The 21,556-nt window shown below is 52.2% G+C and overlaps 6 protein-coding genes across 6 annotated transcripts; 4 read left to right on the forward strand and 2 right to left on the reverse strand.

Annotated features, from left to right (window-relative positions):
- Positions 1–2,912: 2,912 nt before the first annotated feature.
- On the forward strand, positions 2,913–7,643 carry POX_d04990 (uncharacterized protein; the record flags this gene model as incomplete). Its single annotated transcript, XM_050113844.1, has 3 exons — positions 2,913–3,251; positions 3,355–5,028; positions 5,106–7,643. 3 exons carry the CDS (start codon positions 2,913–2,915, stop codon positions 7,641–7,643), a joined length of 4,551 nt encoding a protein of 1,516 aa, XP_049968795.1.
- Positions 7,644–8,845: 1,202 nt separating this feature from the next.
- Positions 8,846–11,119, reverse strand: POX_d04991 (SWI/SNF chromatin-remodeling complex subunit snf5; the record flags this gene model as incomplete). The annotated part of the gene is made up of 2 exons (XM_050113845.1): positions 8,846–9,280; positions 9,350–11,119. 2 exons carry the CDS (start codon positions 11,117–11,119, stop codon positions 8,846–8,848), a joined length of 2,205 nt encoding a protein of 734 aa, XP_049968796.1.
- A 1,474-nt stretch (positions 11,120–12,593) lies between these two features.
- POX_d04992 (uncharacterized protein) lies at positions 12,594–13,487 on the reverse strand (the record flags this gene model as incomplete). Its single annotated transcript, XM_050113846.1, has 1 exon — positions 12,594–13,487. One exon carries the CDS (start codon positions 13,485–13,487, stop codon positions 12,594–12,596), a length of 894 nt encoding a protein of 297 aa, XP_049968797.1.
- A 59-nt stretch (positions 13,488–13,546) lies between these two features.
- On the forward strand, positions 13,547–13,834 carry POX_d04993 (uncharacterized protein; the record flags this gene model as incomplete). The annotated part of the gene is made up of 1 exon (XM_050113847.1): positions 13,547–13,834. The coding sequence occupies one exon, from the start codon at positions 13,547–13,549 to the stop codon at positions 13,832–13,834; it is 288 nt and encodes a 95-aa protein (XP_049968798.1).
- Positions 13,835–14,279: 445 nt separating this feature from the next.
- POX_d04994 (uncharacterized protein) lies at positions 14,280–15,816 on the forward strand (the record flags this gene model as incomplete). The annotated part of the gene is made up of 5 exons (XM_050113848.1): positions 14,280–14,310; positions 14,454–14,537; positions 14,594–14,698; positions 14,765–15,577; positions 15,635–15,816. 5 exons carry the CDS (start codon positions 14,280–14,282, stop codon positions 15,814–15,816), a joined length of 1,215 nt encoding a protein of 404 aa, XP_049968799.1.
- Positions 15,817–17,566: 1,750 nt separating this feature from the next.
- POX_d04995 (uncharacterized protein) lies at positions 17,567–20,573 on the forward strand (the record flags this gene model as incomplete). The annotated part of the gene is made up of 2 exons (XM_050113849.1): positions 17,567–19,431; positions 19,496–20,573. 2 exons carry the CDS (start codon positions 17,567–17,569, stop codon positions 20,571–20,573), a joined length of 2,943 nt encoding a protein of 980 aa, XP_049968800.1.
- Between the last annotated feature and the right edge of the window lie 983 nt (positions 20,574–21,556).

Genomic DNA, 21,556 nt, shown 5'->3' on the forward strand with positions numbered 1-21,556 from the left:
AGCTGCGAAGCAGGAATAGTACAATTGGGGATTGATAGACGAGCAGTCTTGTCTGCACGGAAGACTATCCAACGGGTGGGTTGTACTACGAAGGAGGGAGGAGGAAAGTGATGTAATACTTTCTACAGGAAATAGGAGACCCATCTGGGCAAGGCATTGATTCTTAAATGACAGGCTACGACGAGCAAAGTCATCGAGATCCGTGGGTCTGGTGAGAAATTCCCAATGTGGATCAGATCAATTTGCTTAACTCCTTTGCCGATGTTCAGACTCCGCCGAAACCAGGTCCGACGGAGATACAGCAATTCTGAGAAAAGGTCCGAGCCTCCGGGGAAGATTTTAGTCAGAAAGTGGGCATCGATAGGTCGGAAGGCGTATAGGCCTTGCGAATCTGGAACAAGCTAAAAGCGCTAGTCGGCAACTGAGCAGGGGGAGGCACTTTTTGGCATCTGATCTCGCACCGACGTGTATGGCATGGCGAAGTGATGCGCGAGTAGTTCCTCCCAGGACCGAGTACGGAAGTTGCTTTGAAATCTCACTTTTCAGGTTATGTCCGTGGACATGTTATTCGATCATGATCAAGGGACCCATGTCCGATTCGCATATGGGGTAAGTCCGAAGGCGCGATCTTACCAGCATGATGTACCAAAGTCCGAAAATGCAAAGCGGCTCTGATCTGGCGAATTCATGGGCGCCTCTTTTTTGCCATGTGCCGGTTTCCCGAACCACAGGCAGAGTCTGCCAATCAGGTCTCTAAGTGATCTTCCATGTGCACCAAATTTAATGAGCTTAACTGGACGGGACCAGAAAATGTGGAACCACAGAGCCTGGTTTGGGTACATGGTGGCGACATCATCACTACTGCATCAGTGCAGTAGCTAGAGATTATTACTGGTATCACTACACTGACCATACTCCTAATGAAATGCAGATCAACGATTAGTGCAGTCTCTATGCAGCAGTCATCAGTAATGAAGGCTTTCACTTGTCTCCAGTGCACTGACAACGACACTGTCAATTCTCTGATCACCGTGGAATTCCCTGTCAGGGTGGCAGGCAGGACTCGCTCTCAAGTTCAGGAGATACCAGGAGACCTCCTGTTGACAATCAAACGAAATCAATCGTAGCGAACCACCGATTCCGTCGGGGCTCGGCCTTGGCGCGGCTCCGACAAACCAAGTGGGGGCTCCGTCGGCAGATGCCGTCTGCTCAACTTCCCGATGGCACTTGATCGGTACCGACAGCCTGCGCCCATGATCGGCCATGGGTCAGCAGTCAGAGCAGTCATCTCTCCTATCTGCTGGACAGTTTCAAGTTAACAACAAAGTTCTTTGTGATTTACTTGAGCTGTGGATATAATAGGATTGAATGAGTAGCTCAACAAAGGATCTGCAGTGCTCATTTTGCTACAGATACTGCTAGATACGAGAGTCTTTGCCTTAGATAGCGACCCGAGGCTAACTACCTTAAGGTGATGAGGGATCCAAGGATAAGTGTATTAGTAGTATATTGACGGTCTTTTTTTGTTGGACAGAGCTTTGTTCGAATTAGATCCATTATCAACGTCTGGTGGTCTATTCACCCGTGGTCAAAGGATATCCTGTCAATGTCACCCTAAAGTAAGACAAGAATTCATGGGCACTGAGTGATTACCAGAGTAATAAGGGGTTTTATCAACTGACACTTCTTTCAGGTACTATCAAAGCTCGGCAGCTCTTGGTGAACCCGTACCTGCGATAGATCCGTTTTGGTCTGAGCCACAGCTCCGTAAGACAGGTAAGACAGAAGACTACTAGTCTCTCCTCATTCCCGCAAAGCTTACACGCTTAATGTTGCATAGACCCGTGCTTCCGAGATCCCTGATGTAATTCACCATAGCTTCAGAGCCCAGTGAAGATCTATGCTGGTCTTTTCATCTATGTGATAGGGTCAGGAGATAGATTGACCCTGCGCAAACTAGGTATACAAAGTGCGATTCAATGCCTACTACTACATCAAGTCACCTGATTTGTCAAAAATAGAGCAACAGTGATCGCTGCGAGGGAAGATATCCTTCATTCCACCTAAGTGATGAGTACCTACTCATCGCCTCATGTATAGGCGTCTTGGTATCTCTTCTCCTTTAACGTAATTGAGACTTGGAACAAGTGAAGCGCCTACTGGTCAATATTCGCCTCACTGTAGCTTTGACGTCATCCCTGTTGCATACCTGAGGCAGGTCTGATGATCATGACTAATTGACCATGTAAACCTAAGAGCACGAATATGGAGGAACTTCCAAAGACTCACAATATTCATACCCATCACTACTGGTACATCAATCACACCCGTATAGCAGCTCATCAAGTACCTGATGCCCATCTAAAGCGATGGCCCCACGTGCATCTCCACCGCACGTGCATCGTGAAAGGAGACGATCAGATTCTAGGCCTCAAGAGTGATAGGTCAAGTCAGATAGCGTGTGTCAAAAGACCTGACTTTTGTTTCACAATTATTATGATCATTACATTTGGTAGAGGAACCATCGATTATTCTCTCGCGTTTTGTTCTCCAGACTTGATCAGAGATCACTGGAGATATATGTGACTTCGAGGGAGGCAAGAGCCACAGATTTACATTCCACGTAGGAAAGACCAGCTTTGAAACTATTCATAAATAATGAAATCCTCCAAATCTGTATCATCAAGGCCTCTCAAAATTTATGCATGGAAAGACTTATCTTTTCCGTATTGACTAAAGGGTATATGGTGAAGTCGAACAACATGCGAATCCACTGCAGTGCCATCATCAAAAGGCACCGTGCGACGCGTCGGGCTGGGCGGTCAACCTCCTCCCACTCGCTCCCCGTCCTTTTTGCTCCGCGTCAACTCTGCCACTTCCCTCGGCCCATGTGAGCGTGATTTGCCGTCATCATGCCTTCGCGCACACGCCAAGGTCCAACTGATGAGGTAGATGACGAGACAGGCCTTCGTAGCCTGTCCTTCAATCAACCACTCTCATGGCGCGCGGGTCGCTCCGCGATTCCAATCGCAGATCTGCTGGAACGTCTACAGTCCCTCGCCCAGGAACTTCGCAAGCTTGAACAGGAAGAAATCGACAAGGACTCTTTGACCAAGGTCTCCCGGGAGCTTGCCGACAGCCATCTTCTCGCCCACAAAGATCGCGGTGTCAGGGCATGGGCAACCTGTTGCATCGTTGATGTGTTGCGACTTTGCGCGCCGGATGCACCTTTTACAAGAAATCAGCTCAAGGTGCGCGTCATTCGCCGGAGAAAGTCGAGTCAAAGATGCCCAAGGGCTTTGGTTCTCGTGCATGGAGCTTTAGAGCGATTGCTGACGTGAAATTGCTCAATAGGACATCTTTACCTGTGTGGTTTCTTCCATCATCCCCGCACTGGCCGATCCATCAAATGCCTACAATGCGCAACATATTTACGTCCTCGGATCGCTAGCCGAGGTGAAGAGCGTTGTGCTCATGACAGATCTCGATCATCCCGACTCGCTGATTGTTCCTCTCTTCACCACCTGTTTCGACATTGTCTCTGGGTCCTCCAAGGCCTCCACGGGCGAGGAGGTCGCCAAGGGCGTAGAGTTCGATATGACACGGCTTCTTGTGACAGTCATTGACGAAACTCCCGTCTTGGCTGCAGAGGTAGTGGACACCATCGTGGCTCAATTTTTGCGTGTTGACCCTCGTGTCCTGGACAACTCGAAGAAGGGCAAGCGGGTCGAGACCCCTTTCGATGCCAAGCAGGATACCCTCTTGCTGAAGGACTATCCACCCGCATACAATATGGCCAAAGCAATCTGCCAGGCATGTCCCGAGCGAATGACAAGCCACATCAGCCAGTATTTCAACAATGTCATTATCGACGCATCCGTCCCGGCAAACCACACGAACGGGGCCAAAAATGGTTCCCGCAAGCCGAACCTCGACGATTCAGATGACGAGGCCGAAGATATCAAGGAATTGAGCAAGGCGCATCGTCTGATTCGGGAATTGTGGCGGGCGTGTCCGGAGGTCTTGCAGAACGTAATTCCCCAGGTAGAGGCTGAGCTGTCCGCGGAATCCGTTGCATTGCGATTGCTTGCAACCCAAACGATTGGCGATCTTGCTGCAGGCATCGGAGTCGCAGGACCGCCACCACCCCCTGCGATGGATCCCGCTGCCTATCCGCCTGTGACTTTGCAGGAATTGTCACAGATGGTGACTCAGACCAACGTCCTCCTCACGCCGGTTTCTCCCAAACCATTTGCGCAGGTGCATGGCTCGGCGTATGGGGCTTTCCTGAGTCGAAGACTGGACAAGAACCCCTCGGTGCGCGCTGCATGGGCAACTGTAGTCGGTCGGATCCTGTTGACTTCGGCAGGTGGATCTGGCCTCAGTGAACAAGAGGAGCAATCACTGGTTAACAATCTCACCAGTATGCTCCGTGATGCAGATGAGAAGGTTCGTATCGCCGCCGTGGATACCGTCGGTCACTTTGGCCTTTCCGATGTCGTTCACAAACTCGGGACGAAAGGCGGCTGTTCGTCGGAGGGCTCTGTTCTTGCAATCCTTGCAGAACGAGTCAAAGATCGCAAGCCTCAGGTCCGTGAGCGCGCAATGAAGATTCTCGCTCGAATGTGGGCAGTGGCTGCTGGTGAGATCGAACAAAACACCGAACCTGCTGTTTCACTTTTGAAGGATGTGCCAACGAGGATCTTTGATGCTTTCTACACCAATGATCTAGAGATTCACATCTTGATTGATCGAGTCCTTTTCGAAATTCTTCTCCCCCTCAACTATCCCCCGGTCAAGTCAAAGCTTTCTCGGTCCGCCTCAAACCAGTCGCAGAAGCAGAAAGACAATCAAGTCGCCGACTCAGAGCAAGAGACTGACGTTGATAAAATCCGCGTACGTCGAATTTTGACCTTGCTCCGTGGCCTGGATGATAAGGCGCGCAGGGTTTTCTTCGTTATGATTGCCCGGCAACTGTCCATGAGATCGGCAGTGACCCTGTACCTGGAAGCCTGTGAAAAATACAATGTAAGTGCCAATCGTGGCCGTGTGGCTTCCCTGACGGGTGGTTGACTCTGCTTTTTACTGACTTGGGCTCCTTCAAGGGTGGTGTCGTTGACAAGAATGAAAGTCAAGCGAAAGCTCAGCTAGCACGGGTCATCGACTCTTTGTCCAAAACCTTCCCAGACGCTTCGCGTGCCTCTGCCGATCTCTGGAAGTTCGCAAAGGTCCACGATCGCCGTAGTTACCAGCTTGTGCGCTTTGCTATGGCAGTTGTGAGCGATCATCGCACCGTCATCAAGGCAATCCGGGAGTTCCAAAGACGTGCGCAAAGCGCAAACAATTCGCCTCTTCTTGAAACAATGACAGCCCTCCTTTACCGTTCTGCCTCGCTCATTTTCAATCGGAGCCACATCCCGGCGATCATGACTCTGTCTCGCACTGACGAAAACGGGTTGGCCAATGCCGCCCAGGAGATGCTTAAGCAGATTTCATCTCACAACCCAGAGGTGCTGGAGGCCCAGGTCCAAGAAATGTGCAAAGATCTCGAGGCGCAGGCACCGAAGGCAAACTCTCCGGGTGATCCAAGCACAAAGGAGATACTCAAGGCTTGCGCTGGGTTTGCCAAGAAGTTGCCTGATAAGCTTCCCAAGGAGCGCAAATTCTACCAGGCCCTTATGAATTATGCCTTATACAGCAGCTCACCTGCTGCTGCCAAACATGCCGTGTCCATCCTCATGGCCACTGCCGATCGTAAGGAGATGTATGCAAAGGATTTGGTCTCTAAATGTGTGAAAAAGTGGTCATATGGATCTGATCACTTCTTGACCCGTCTTGCTGCACTGTCGCAATTGAACCTTCTTGCACCCAGGGAAGCCGACGAGGAGAGCGACGCCATCATCTCGATTGCCATAAACCAAGTACTCTTGACCAATCGTGCCCCCGAGGAAGATTCTGGTTACAGCTGGTCTGAAACCGCAGATGAGGAGACTGAGGCCAAAGAATGGGCGCTGAGGATTATTGTGAATCGTCTCCGAGCCAAGGATGGATCTGATGACGACGAGGACTTCCGTGCGCACGCTGAGCCAGTGTATGACACATTGAACAAGCTGGTTGCGGGTGAAGGTGAACTCTCGAAGAAAAAAGATACTCCGGCGACTCAAAAATCACGTCTTCGTCTGATTGCGGCCAAGTCGCTCATCAAGCTGTGTGCGTCTGGGACACTTTGTGATCAGCTTCTCACTCCTGTCAATTTCAATTCTGTCGCTCTCATGGCGCAAGATCGACTGCTACCGGTCCGCGGCGCATTCATCAACTATCTGAAAAAGAAGCTGGTACAAAGAAACCACCTGAGTCATCGGTGGTACATCATCCCCTGCTTACTTGCATTCGAGCCGAGCAGAACCCTCAAGGATTCTACCCTTATCTGGCTGCGCTCTCGGGCATCATATTTCGCACAACAGGCTCAAGCAAATGGGAAAAAGACGGAGCAAGCCATGGTCATGGAGTTGATCTTTTCTCGTCTCTTATCCTTGCTTGCCTACCACCCGGACTATCCCTCAGATGATCTAGACGAGACCACGAGGCTTGGCGACTTGAGCGACTTTGCGCAGTACATCGTTTATTACCTTATGGCGGTGGCCAACGAACAGAATCTGTCGTTGATCTTCCACATTGCTCAGCGTGTCAAGCAATTCCGCGATGGCATCACCAAATCTGACGAGATTTCTACCCGCCTTCACACGCTGTCTGACCTTGCTCAAGCGACGATCCGCCGATTTGCTGACATTTACTCGCACCAGCACAAGTTTGGAGGGGCTAGTGGTGGAGCAGCAAATCTGCTCCAGACATATCCTGGAAAGATGGGCGTCCCTAGCTCTCTTTTCGTGTCAATGAACAGCCATCGTGAAGCTCAAGACGTCGCAGATAAGAACTTCCTTCCTGATGAAATTGATGACATGCTTGACCGTGTGGTCCGTGTTGCCATGAAGCCAAGGAACACTTCTCACGGTGCGCATAGCGGCTCCGCCAAGAAGCGAAAGACCGAGCCTGCCGATGGAAACGGTACACCGTCAGCGTCCAAAAGGGCTCGGAAAGAAAAAGGCACACGGTCTTCTCGCAAGTCGACTTCTTCTGTCGGCGTCGCTTCTAAATCTTCGCGTCGCAAGCGTGGGGAGGACGATGAATGGCCGTCAGATGCCGGCCCTGAAGAGGATCTGCCTCAATCTACCTCACATCGTCGGCGGAGTAGCCGTGGCGTAGTCAAGCAGGGAGTCAGTTATGCCGACCAGGATAGTGATGAGGATGACGAAGAGATGCAGAAATGGGAACAGGCTCAAACTGCCGAAAACGATGATAACGAAGATCAGGCCAACGAGGACGACGAGGAAGATCAGGAGGAGGATGAAGAAGAAGAAGCTGCAGATTCTGATGAAGAGATGCAAGAAGAAAAGAACGAGGAGGTCGAAGAAGTCTCCAAGAATGGCGACGAATCGAGTGAGAAGGCAAACTCACCTCCAGTTCCACCAAAGCGCGGCCGAGGGAGACCCAAGTCTACCGCGTCTGGATCGAAACCCAACAGTCGTGTCAAGCAACCAACTACAACTTCATTGCCAACGCGTCGGTCCTCTCGCCGAGGATAAGCCAATAGTGATTTACCTGTCTTCTTATCTCACCCTTCAGCGTGTTGAATGGCTTCGAATTCTGCTTCAAGTCGGCGTTCAGCTTTTGAATTCATGTCTCCCCCCCCCTTTTTTATTCCCCCGCCAGTCATTGACAATCGCAAACTACTGCATTTGTTAGCTTCATATCTACTACATCTGCACTTGCGTAATTCAAGCTTGATTTCCCCCATTACAGCCGATGAACATTCGAGATGTATACCCGATGTGCCTTTACTTTTGTTTCATGTGTCGATAATCCTAGCTCTTAACTAGGTTTCTACTACCCTGCTATCAATTTCAGACTCTCCATCCATCCCCTTCTATTTTTTATATGTTGATAGGCACATTTTTTGAAGTGTGTACACCAGCCAGCCTGCCCTCTTGTCATCTCAAGGGCTGTACTAAGTGAAAACCCCACGGGCACTCTAGGTACTAAGTAGCGTTATCAATCTCCATGCTGGGCGATTCATTCAGATGCCTTAAGCCAATGTTACAACAGATAAATTTGATTCCATGCCCATTAGGTACCTGTGGTGCAGGGCCACGGCGCAGATTACTTAAGTTGTAGATCTCACCTGGTGCCTTGGAGATTCATCTTCAGGTTGTCGGATGGATATGCACGAAGTAAATGCTAGACCATGGAAAATTGAGTGATGTCTCCTGAATCAGGCTTATGCAGTCACGCCAATCAATACGGAGCCTAGGTATCCAGCACGGGACAAGGTCGTAAGTTTAAATATCAATGGAGATCGTGGACCTACTGCTAAAATGCCCGGCCGTAAACTAGGGATGTCGGTGATGCCTGCATGACGATGGGGATAACAACCACCAGTGTGTCCTTCTCGGCTGCTATGATCTGATCCCTAAGCGACTCCTCCTGTAGGTCCTCCAAAACGAGAGGCGACCCAGCAGAGGCGCAGCTAAGGGAAATATCGAGGTTTTAGAGAATGATTGGATCATCGATGGATGATTGAGGCATCGCAACCATCAAGGGGGTGGATTGAGCGCAAAAGTAGCATGAAAGAATCTAGACCAGTTGAAATTCGGTGGTACCCAGACAAGAACATTCATTTCCACACGCACACACACACACACACATCACATCACATCACTTATGAGATACAAAGTTGGAGGCTTTCTGAAGCCAAGAAACAAAGGATACTGGCTTATCATCGACATGTCTAGGATGAAGCAGCCCCGGGAACCGAAGCGGTCCCCATCGCAGGACTCATGTCGGCGGAATTCGCTCCGTCGGCTGCTTGGCTTACACCGGCGCTGCCTGCATTATCGGAGGGTGGGTGTGGGTTGTTATCAGCCCTGTTGATACGATCTTCGACTCGCTCCTTGTGTTGACGATTGCGGAGATGGACTTCAAAGTTGTCGACCGTCATGCCAGCCCCGGGCGTGTACAGTTTCCCTGGACAGTCGTGGCAGCGAATACGAGGCAGATATTGATACTTGATCTTTTGGCCAGGTTGAAGATTTGCCGGATTTGAAACAGGTGCGAGGGTCTCGGTATCCACCGCTGAATAACGCATCACTCCTTCGAATGAATCGTTGGGGTGTGTTTGTTTCAACTTAGCCAGGCCAGCCTGGAGCCAGGTAGGGGGAGGAGGCTGGGAACGCATTCCAAGTCAGACAAACGTCAAGGGACGCCTTCACTTTCGAAATGGAAATTGACTTACTCCAGGAACACCCTGCTGGGGCGGATTCGGCGCGTCAACAGCTCCTGTCTGCTGTGGGCGCGGAGGGTGGTGCTGTTTCTGTTTCTCCGATGGGGGTGCCATGGATCCAGCCTGTGCGGCAGCGTCAAAGATGCGTTTCCCGTTTCGAAGATCGACCAACTTGTCTCGTGAGATCTTGAACTTAACAATGAGTTTTTCGGGCTCTTCGAGACTTTCTTCTCGTAGTTGTTGACGTCGCGACGCCCGTGTGGGCTCCTGCGATATGGGTTCTGGTGTAGCCGAATGTCCCAGGCTGGCACGCAGCGCCGCATGAGCTGCTGTGGCTGCGCCCCTCATACCCCTTGTACGGGCGGTGCCCTGAGCGAGATGAGGTCCAATGGCCGGGGAGCCTTCATCAGAATCATCACTCTCAAAGTCGTCAGATTCTTCCTCGCCACGAGTGCCTGCCATTCCACGACGGCGACTGGTGCCGGACCGCTTAATGACGTTGCTCTCCTCAAAAGTCTCGGCGGAGTTAGGAATGACAGAAGAGACGATGAGCGAGCGGATAGTTCGTTGGCGGTCTTTGAGATCTGGCAGCGCCGGGCCTCCCCGTCGGTTGATGGACCGTTTTTGGCGGCGCTGCTCACGCGAGATCGAAATTTCTGTGCGCTCGAGATCGGCATCGTTGAGCTCGTACAGGTAGGGGGTGTGCTCTTTGGCTGCTTGGAAGGGGCGGAATGCAGAGGAAACAGGAGTAGGAAGGAAGGATGTGTTCAAATCGGGGTCCTCAATGGGGCGCCCGTCGAATGGATGATTGACAATGTACAGAGACTTTGTGAATAGTTGAGACTGTTCTCGGATGGAGTGAGCGATGGCTGTGGTAAACTCTCCCGAGAGTGAGAGATCATCTGTCAATCGCAATGCAAATTCCTCTGGTGAATTCAGAGGATCATTGATGTCCCATTCAAATTGGTCGATCAAGGTGTGTTGACCAATTGTGATGTTGAGCTTGATCAGAATGCGCATTTCATCGTTGCGGTAAGCTGTATATGGCAGCTGAGGATCCAAGGGCGCTTCTTGCACGTAAATTTGTGGATAGTAGTCCATGATTTGCTCTTGAATGCTCTGAGAGATCATGCGCAATAGTGGTCCCGACGTCTCCAATGCGAGTCCCAGGTCTTCGACCATTTTTTCTGCAAATAGATCGGGAGACACAACACGGTCATGAAGATTCCAAGTAAATGTGTCTCGAATCTTGACTTTTTCCCAGTCGATGTCGAGCCTGATCGGGACCAAGTCTTCAATCTGTTCGCTCTGAATCTTCATATCACGTCTTGAAACTTTGAGTTCCCGCGCTTTGCGGTTCCCAGGTCGGCGCCTTTGAGCCGGGTATAAAACCTGCGCGGGTTGATTCCGGGTATCAGTCCGCGGGTTCCCAAAACCTTCATAGCCAACTCCGAACAATGCAGCCGGGTTTCCATGTGTTTCGCGACGGACGGAAAGATAGTAATCCCTTTCGGCCCGTTTTTGCAGCAGCAGTTCTTGGGCTGGATGATCCCTGGCAGCAGCTGCCGAATAGCGAAACTCGCGGTTCACGAATTGATCGAGAAGAATCTTCTCGACGGGCGTTTCGCGCGTGCGCAACGTCAGATCCCCCGAGACTTCGCTTGATTGAGTAGCAGTCCCCTCCCGCGACCGTTTGCGAAATTGCGCCGATCCGTTTGTGCCATTCGGCTGCTGAATGCCGTTGGTGTCATTGAGGTTGTCTCTCTCTGACACACTCATCATTGCGGATGCGCTTTTTCGCTGTCCCAGTGTCAAGGACTTCCAGCAATGGCTTCTCCCACGAGTGATTGGCTCTATTGTCCGTCAAATCAGCACCTCTTATTCCCGTGTCCAATGCACTAGAACCGTTCCACGTGCCCAGGAGTGAGCCAGCAGCAGCCTAGTTGATTCTTGCGCAGAGAACTGACAATACAAAGCGAGTGAATGGATAGACGGCTAGCTCGCCAGGTTGATCGGTTCCAGGAGATTTCGACGTGGCAGAGGATCGAAGGATTGGCAATTAAGACAGCATCATTCGATGTTTCTTAATTCTTGAAATTGTATGTTAGTTATTTGATATCACAATCCATGCTTCCGAGTCAACGAGTTGCGCGCGCAGGGACCACTGCCAGGCGCAGCGCCGGTACATGTGCTTGTCGCGACAACCGCATATCCAATTAGGAACCATCAGCGTAGCTAGTGAGCCAACGCGTCATCGACGCCCTGAGAATCCCCAAACATACGGCACAGGATAGGGGCAATGGCGGATTGTGAGAGCATTATGCACGTACCTCGGTCGAAGCAGTCTCGTGAAAGCCAATCGCGCTGTGTGGCCTTACGGATCACGCCAGCCACCGAGCAGGTGTCAGCAGCGCGGAGATCAGTTGCAAGCAGGACGCGACTTGAGATGTTATATTGGGCTTTTGATCGGACACGGCTCTCGCGTGTCGTCAGGAGTTTGGTGAAGGTAGGCGGGGCGAGGTTTGGAGATGATGTTCGCAGAGCGCGCGCGGGTGTTGAGAGAAGTTCAAAGGAGAGAAGGAGGAATTACGAGATGTCCGCATCTGGCAAAGACAAGGCAATGCCTCGGTGACGACTTTCCACGGCCACCACGGAATCAATCATTGCCAGAAGGGGCTCATTATACTCAATATGATTTCTATAATCAAAAGTCTACTCGCTAATACTCTTTTCTTCTGGTTCAGGCCTTGCGCCATCTTCGGCCCAGAGGCATGTGGAGGTCATGTGATGCTCCTCACGGACCATTGTCTGGGTGCCTGAGGCAATAAAGTGCTTCCTCCGACCGGAAAGCGGGTTCTGGCTGGTCTACTGCGATCATCAAGGTCCAGGTCTTCGAAACGAAGAGGGAGATATCGATTCATCTCGGCCTGCTTGGTTTTAATACCAATCCGGAATTCGGACTTCTGATAATTTGTTCATTAAATTTACTCGATGTGAGCATATGACGGCAGTTGGGAAGAACAACTGAGCTGGAAGCTCTAGGCTCGAGTCGTATTGAGATTGTTACGGGGTTTACGCTCGCTAGATATGTTTACTGAGAGAAGTCGCCGGTATGTGAAGGAAATTCCTCTCTATCGTAGAAGAGAGTATTCTTCTCCCACACGTGGATTGATTGCGACATAGACAGATTGACACCCACAGACGATGAAAAGGCACCTCGTGCCCAAGCGCCTTCAAATCATCAGTCGAAACTCAATCATCGGCACAAAAGATGAATATCAGCAATGACTGCACAATGATCCGAGTTGTATATGCCGTCATCGAATTTATTGGTCATCACCGAGTAGCCCTCCGCTTTCCACTCCGCATTGGGCTTGACAGTGGAAAGCAGCACATAATCAATTCTTGAGGGGGGTTCTTTCTCGTATCCGAATCCAGTGAAGGTGTGGTAGTTTCCGTAGCGGCGACATGGATCGACCATTTTGAAAGTATCAACAAAGTCGCCAGACCCGACCAGATCCGAATAAGCCTCCTGGTCTTCCTGACTGTTCAAGTCGCCTGCAAGGAAAGCACCATTGATGAGATACGCGCACTCTCTGCATCGATACTCGCGTATCTTTGCTCGAATGATTCGTGCAGCTTCCAAGCGAGACCTTGAACCTTGGTCATCAAGGTGCGTATTCATTGCGAGGATGGTATTCCCGCTTTCGCGATGACTTAACACACCGATGGTGAGGATGCGAATTGAGGCTGCATCCCAGTTCTTCGAAGGTGTCGATGGTGTCTTTGATAGCCAGACAGTCTCCCAATGAATGAGACACCAGGCTGACTCTCGATAGAAAATGGGCGAGTACTCGCCAGCCTGATGCCCGTCGTCTCGGCCGACCCCGATGTAAGCCCAGTCTGATTCCAAGCTTGATGTCGCTTTGTTGAGCCCTGTGTGGATATCCACTAGTTGCTCATGGAGAACCTCTTGCAAGCAGACCAGTGTATCGTTAGGGTGGCGTGTATGATACCGCAACTCGTTGATAAGTAAATTTTTGCGCTGCTCCCACGGTACTTCACCCTTGAACGGGGAGCTAGTCGCATATCGTATATTATGGGTCAGAATTCTTAAAGGAACCGGTGGCACGGGTAGACAGGTTTTCATGACGTTACGTGAAGCTGGAAGGGCACCGAGACGGGGCGCAGCTTGAATTTGAGTACTCAATGGTAGAGAGTCAAATAATTTACCTTCAAATTCGGGGGATCGACACTGGAGAAGGTGATCAAGGAGGTCGAATCTTTAGGTCGCAGGCAGGCGGGGAAATTATCACCGTGGATCTCCTTGTCATCGCTCACGAGACCACAAGAGAGAGAGGTAGGGCCAGTTGCAAGTCAGCCACCAATCTGTGCCAAGTTACGTTGACCAAGAAGATGGTGCATGATTTACAATTTGCGGGGGATGGTGCAGTTGGGTCGATGGATCCCGATTGGGCTTCACTTGATCTGATCTGATCATTGACCTGGCACGAAAGCGCAACCGAATCCCCCTTTGACCTGCGTGCTCCGAGAGCTCACTACTACTGCCCGACTGGAGGTCTACTACTAAGCTTGCAACAGCTACTTCAGTCAGAATTGAGCGTACTTCAACTATCAGTCTTATCTCTAGCTTAAGAAAGGTACTTTGCCGGGAAGTCGGAGTTCCCTTCTTGACTGAGATCCTTGCCCATGACGTCTTGGCCAAGCGTAGCCCTAGACATTGACGGCCTGATTCTTCAGGCTCTTAATCAATCCTCCCCCCCCACCATCCGTCCCGCTAAACGCTCTCTCGTTCGCTGCACACGACGTGCTGTGAATATCCATTCTTTCTTAGTGACTCCGCTAATTGAGTTAACTGCAACTACTACACCATCTGCACAACTTACTCCTTGCTCCTCCTGTGAGCTCAACACCTGAAATTATGGCGGACACTACCCAAGCACCCGAGGTTGGTATGTAGACCTTTACTGTATTTGCTCTGCAAAAGCTCTAGCGTTCTGTGGGCATCCGCCCCGGATATGCTTCCTGTCGCACCAGTTGGCCGTGAAGATTTATCGTTCTTGCAGAACTAACGGCGCCAATGTGATTCCTTCAGACTACAGCCTCAACAACCCCGATACCTTGACCAAGTACAAGACTGCCGCTCAAATCTCGTACAAGGTCCTCGAGGCCGTCACCGGTACGTCCACCAACCCCGATTTCTGCCACTAATTCGGTCTAATTCGAAGAAAATAGCTCTGTGCAATGAGGGTGAAAAGATCGTTGAGATCTGTAAGAAGGGTGATGAGCTCCTCGACGAGGAAATTGCGAAGGTCTACAAGGGCAAGAAGATCGCCAAGGGTAATTTCCCCCAATTTTCGCCAATCGAATGACGGGCGTGAGTTGTACTTATGCGTGTATCTCTAGGTATCTCCCACCCCACCACTGTCTCTCCCAGCTCCTACGTGACTCCCTACACCCCTCTGGTGTCCGACGCCGCCGAGGCTGAGACCACCTTGAAGGCCGGCGAGATTGTCAAGATCCAGCTGGGTGCTCAAATTGATGGATTCGGTACCATTGTCTGTGACATGCACGTTGTTGCCAAGAAGGATGCCGCCAAGGAAGTTGTTTCTGGCCGTGAGGCTGATCTGATCCTCGCCACTCACTACGCCAACGAGCTGCTCCTCCGTCTGATGGTTCCCCAGGGCCTGCTCGCCCAAGGCACCGACGAGGAGAAGGCCAAGGCTACCGCTCAGCGCGCTCCCACCCAGGCTCAGATCTCCTCCCTTCTGGAGAAGGTCGCCAAGGCCTACGACTGTAAGCTCGTCGAGAACACCACCAGCTGGTTGTTCGGTCGCAACGAGATCGAGGGCGCCAAGAAGATCATCCTCGCCCCCGGCGATGGTGTCCGTGGTGATGGTGTCCCTGAGGTCGGCGAGGTTTGGGGTGTTGAGGTCGGTCTCAGCTTGGGTTCCGGCAAGGTCAAGAACCTCGACCACCGCGCCACCCTCCACCGCCGCACCACTACCACCTACATCCTGAAGCGTCCCAGCTCGCGCCAGACTCTGTCCGAGGTCGTCAAGAAGTTCGGTACTTTCCCCTTCAGCTTGCGCCAGCTCGAGGACGAGAAGGCGGCCAAGGTTGGTGTTGTTGAGTGTGTTCGCAACGGTGTCCTGCGCCAGTACGAGCCCGCCGGCGACGCCGAGGGTGCCCCCGTTTCCCGCATTCTGTCCACCATTGGTAAGTACACAAAATTGATCAGCGTGCCCAGAGTGTTATGCTGACCATTTTATTCAGCCATCACCAAGAACGGCCTCACCAAGCTTGCTGCCCCTACCATCGATTTGGAGCAGTACAAGTCCGACAAGAAGATTGAGGATGAGGAGATCCTCAAGATTCTTGAGCAGCCTCTGGCCCGTTCCACCGGCAACAAGAAGAACAAGAACAAGAAGAAGAAGACCACCGGTGGTGATGAGTAAATGCATTTGACTGAAAATGGCCAAAGGAAATCTCTAGCCGCGGTCAGTGCACATCCTGCATGCCAGCCGCTTTTCGAGTCTTGAAGTTCTCAAAAAAATTCAAAAGATATCCAAAACAGAAATGATCTCAGTGCGGGTTACCTATAACTCCTGCAATTGACGAAGATCCCTCAATCGAATGTGCAGTCCCATGATTTTCTTGGAGATGTAACCCTGATCATGCCTGGCCACGAGATCAACTCGGTGCACAGTGAGCCGAGTCAGCCAACTTATACCTCAAGACTCTTGCAAAGTGTCTAGTGGAGAGAGCTCATCAATGTGACGGGAGGTTTCAGCAGATGTAGCGGCCGCTAGTTCCATAGACGAACCATCTACTCACATTTAAAGATAAGAAATGTTGAAAGTCTTTGCGCATTCACATCGAACATAGACCACATAGAGGCATCCTCAGACGGACGGTCTGTGTATCCGATACGCTGCTTGACCTTGGCCTTCACACTGCTTGTTTCGTTCCGTCCCTGATCGTTGACAAGGCCTAAACGCCTCCGTGCTGTAAGATCAACTTGGGAGTACCGGTGGTAGGATCATTCTGCGCAGCAAAGGTGGTCAACTCTCTTCGAGATGGAGCTCATTTAAGCCCATTTATCCTGGGATCAACGGGGACGACATGTCGGTTCGGTAAGCTTTCGCTTCTGTCAGCTTGATTTCTCGAGTACCTCGTGCCCGCTTTCGCGTGAGGCTTGAGATTTGGATTATAGATATCAATGATCAGATTGCGTCCATACATTGGAGCTGATTTGTGGGTTCTCTTGGACGTAGAGACCGAGCAACTTGTAGATAGGTTGGTCTGTCAAGACGAAGTTACGTGCAGATTTTTGTTGACGGGTTGAATAAACCTCACAGAGTGTTCCATTGGTATGCTATCGTAAGACTGCGACCTCTCATAAATGAGAGGGAAACATTTTCAGCAGGTGTTGAAGGTAGGATCCGATAACCGAAAGGCTTCAATAAGGTCATACAAATTTAGTATCTAGAAGAATGTTCTCGTCACTGTATGCTCCAAAACTATTCAAATGGTTCCATCAGTTGAGTCCGGTCCTTCCATTAGCTTCCTGTGTGTACTGGGTTTCCGGGTTGTTTGCTAGTCCCTTCACTGGGTCGAATCTCAGAGAGACCGGTGGTGTTTGCTGGACCACTCTGATGGCTTGCTCTTACTTTCCATCATAGGCTGCCATCGCCAGACTAGTCAATAGCAAACAATTTAGACGAGCTCCTCAGGTATAAAATTCCCCCCCAGGTCCCTCACTCAGGTCCTCTCTTCACGGTTGCTTCGTTCCACCATCAGATCCCTTTCCAGAGACGACAGACCTTCTCGCCTTTTGGCAGCTTTCTCTTTTCTTCTCTCTGGAAAGCTTCTTTCTAGTCTTCCCGAAGACACCGTTCGAGCTTGAGAAGAAGTAGACGCCTCTCATCTCGTTATCAAAAACGATTTGACAGGCGCTCATTACTTCTCTCGCTCACCTCACCTCCCTCTTGGCTTGTGTTGACCTCTGAGTCTTCACTTGCCCTCAAGTGAGACCAAAAGCTCTCTTTTGGTTTCTTTCCTTCTTTTCATTTTCTTTTTGAAGAAAATGACCTGGTAAGTGTTCCTCCAAATCTGACATTGTTGCGCAAAACAAAGTATGAGTTAGGGCTGAAGTGAAAGCTTGGCGCTAATGCTCGGCAGGGCGGAGCCCGCATACCTTCCGCGATGGGGATCCTGACTCGGTCCAAAAGTCGTCAGGCATCTGAGCCCACGGAGCAACAACACGCAGAGCCCAAGACCCTTCCCCGGCTCATCGAGAAGACTCTGCGACGATCTCGCGCCGCCTCGCCCACGAAAGGTGATGCGCCTGTGGATGAGTCCGAAGCGTCCACGGCCCCTCGACGCGCCCGCGCTACCCGGGCAAAGACCGATCTCGACTTCCCTCCGCGCGTGGAGACTGCGTACGGCATCACCATGCGGCCGATCGGACAATACCCCACCGTGGCCGAGTACAAGAGCGTTGGCCTCACTCCTCCCACTCGGAGTGCCATCAAGCGCGCCTTCAAGGCCATGATGCGCACCAAGGGCGAGTCAGGTGAGGCGGTTGTCACCGATAGCTCAGCGCCAATGTCACCGGCGGCTGAGGATGCGATCATCTCGGATCTTCGGGGCAGCAAGGCTGTTTCGGAGCCTCTCCTGGGGATCCCCGAGTACGATTGCATGGAAGGACCCGTGGAGGCCGCTGCACGGGAAGGTGAGGCCGATGAGCTGCCGGCGAGCAGTTTGGAAATGCCTGTCTTTGAGGTGACCCGACCTCACATCGGTGGGAACTCTCTCTCGCCCATCGAAACCCCCGTTGCGACTCCCGGAGACGACCTCTCCTCAGATCTTCCCCTGCCCGCGCCCGGGACTCTCCCTTCTGGCCCCATCGCTGAGGTGACATCCTCTCACCAGGCGGCCGCGACTTCTCTCACCGGTGACATGGACACCGAGATGATGCCCGCTCTGGTCCCACGCCCCGACGGCCCCGTGTTCCGCGACTTCCTCGCTGTTTTGGAGTCCCTCCCCGCGCCGACCTCCGACTACTACGACGTGGCGCAGCTCAAGCAAGTCATGACAAGCTCGATCGCTCATTCGAGTGAGGCTGGCCAAGATGAGATCGCCATGACACTGCTCCACTTCTGGTCCGGCATCGCGGGAGATGACTTCAAACTCTCTCTCGTTCACAACCTTGGCCTCAAAGAGGTGGATCCTGACCTGGAGCTGGCGCTCAAGACCACGCTGTGCCGCTCAACCCACGAGGCCAGCGAGTGGTACAAGGCCTACGTTGCCAAGCTCCCCGCCGCCACGACACAGCGCGGCCCAGGCAGTGACTCCGGACTCTCTTCGGCGCAGTCGGTCGAGGCTGATCGAGGAGGCCAGACATTCAAAGCAGCGGACATCTACCGCGACACCTCCGGTCCCCGCCTTGAGGACCTTTTCAACGCTGGCAGGACAAACACGGCTCCCCTGAAAAGACCCAAGAAGCCGTGCCCAGTGAATGAAAAGTCATTCAAGCGCCGCCGTGAGTGGGAATCCGACCCCTCACTGGATCAGACTCTCCGGGAGAAACGTGCGCGGCTCATGGAGCACACGGCCCCCGATCCTGCACTGGTCAAGCCCGACTGGAGCTCCATCCGCCCCCAGAGGGATGAGCCCATCCTCGCTGAGCAGACGTCCAGTTCGGTCGCCCCAAGGGAAACCACTACGGCCGATCAGGTCACGGAGTCCGTTGAGCCTTTGTCGGAGCCTGTCCCTGCGCGTGGACAACGAGGTAGTCGAGGTCGGGGTCGTGGACGTGGCCGAGGAGGCCGGGCAATTTCTACGCGGTCCCAGCGCACCCAAGAGCCGCAGGAGCAAACCGAGCCACAGGTTGATTCCCCGTCGACCGTCGCTTGCGCCGTCCCTCCTCAGGTTCTGGGCAAACGCCCTCGCGAGTTGTCATTGGATACCACCGTGTCCGCAGAATCCGAACTCTCCAACGAGTGCTATTCGGAACGAGAAAACGAATGGCACGGGGAGTTTGGGGACCGGCAGATGCCCAATTCCATGTATGTGATTCTGAATGATATTTGCACACGCTACTTGAAACAAACGCTAACTGGATTTCTACAGTGAGCCGCCCGAGAATAGCGACAACTGCTATGAGTGCGACCAAGTGGGCAATCTGCTTTGCTGCGACACGTGTGAGAACGCATTCCATTTCGAATGCCTCCGACCTCGCCAGGACCCGAAGAACCCGCCTCGGGGAGAGTGGTACTGCCCACGATGCGCAGTCCGAAACCCACTGACCACGGCGATCGCGCATGGGCGTCACAAGAAGCGGAAGACGGAATTCGACCTCCCGGATGAGATCAAGGGATATTTCACCGGCGTAGAAACGGGCCAAATCTCTGATGCTCCGATCCTCCAGGACATCAAGAACATGCGTTTCTACAAGGCGGTTCCCCACATACCGCGTCTGACTAAGCCTCCCAGGGCTGGAACCCGGGCAACTCCTGCCTACGACGATCCCAACCTGCTGAAGATGACGGAGAATGGTCAACTGATTCTCTGCAACAGGTGTGGTCGGTCGACGGAGAATACGCGGCCCATCATCCGCTGTGACTACTGCCCTTCTCACTTTCATCTCGACTGTCTCGACCCTCCCCTGGCCCACCCCCCTAATCCACGTAACGGGTGGATGTGCCCCAAGCATGTCCTTCCAGACGAATTGCTCGTCACCAAAATGGTTGACGGTAAAATGCAAGAACGTCGTCCGCGCCGTCCCAAACACACGGTCGCTACTGTGGATGTGGAGCCAGCACCCTATGAGGATGTCAACGAGACCACCTTCGATGATGACTTCCGTGAGAAGCGTCACCTCCTTCCTGCCGGGGACATTGTCCTGGACTTTATCTCTGCCGTCCGCCATGATTCGTCTCGCCAGCAACAGGACTTTTTCGCTGGGCTGACCCAAACCTGCTTGGCATACGCTCGGAGCTTGGTGGAAGAGCGCCTTGCACAGTCCAGCAATCAGTCGGCGGACGAGATCACCGCCTCCATCGCCCCACGCGTGACGGAAGCGATCGGGAATCTGCAATCGGGCAGGGCGAGCAGAGAAGAGTACGACGCCGCCGTGGCACTGATGGGCTTCGCAAGAGGCGACGACGCTCACGCATCGGTCGATGGCACCTCCCCCCAATCGACCTGATGATCTCCACTCATTCTCCTCGGGCCAGGCAAGAGTCAAGACGGCACGCTGTCGCCGTGGCACTCATGGGCTTCGCAAAAAGGCGACGACCCTTCATCAGGCGATGGCATCTCCCCCCATTCGACCTGATCCTCATCCACTCAATTTCCTCGGGCAATTTGAGTGCCCTTCACACCTCACCTTTCTCTTCTTTTCGTTTTTTCCCCTTTCGTTTCTCTTTTCATCTGCTCTTGTGATCCGAGGGCCTTGCAAAGAATGTCATTTGCATCAGGAGGGCGCATTTACTCTTCAGGGAATCTTGTTTTTTGTAATATTGGGACTTGTGATTCACTATATCCGGTTAGTTTTGCCGTTGCCGGCCTAGCGCCTCAATACGCTGTTCTGTCACCTCTCCCTCCGTCGCTTCGACATAAAAGAACATCCCAGTCTCGATTCTCTGCCTCAAATCCTCCGTATTAAATCTTGGCCTTGGTTCGATTCTCTTGCGTTAGTTATTGTGCAAGGACTTCGGATCATCGTTCCACCTCTCCAAGTATCCACTTGCCTTTCTGCGAGTTGACATGTGAAAATGTGACATGCATTCGTCGGCCCAGTGGTTGACTCCGATCTGAATCCAAGCCCTCTCAACGGCTCTGTCTTTCTCGTCGAGCAACGCAAGATGGCGAAAAACACGACTATTCAACCGTCTGATCATTCCCAACCTGCGATTTTCGTTTCATCCTAACATTGCCTCTTCATGTTTAGGCTTAAGCAAGCGTGCTATGGCCGATTCTCGCTGTCCCTCGCAACCGCACGTCTTCCCTCGTTCAGGGTAGGATATCACCGACCCTTCCCTAAAAATTGAAGAGGAGTTATTTCCAAGCTACAGGCCCGAAAGATTTTATCCAGTGCGTATTGGTGAGGTATTCAACCACCGATATCAAGTAGTTGGCAAGCTGGGCTATAACTCCAGCGCGACAGTGTGGCTTTGCCGTGATTTGCTG

Source organism: Penicillium oxalicum, chromosome IV (assembly GCF_001723175.1).
Source record: "Penicillium oxalicum strain HP7-1 chromosome IV, whole genome shotgun sequence".
Classification (NCBI taxonomy): domain Eukaryota; kingdom Fungi; phylum Ascomycota; class Eurotiomycetes; order Eurotiales; family Aspergillaceae; genus Penicillium; species Penicillium oxalicum.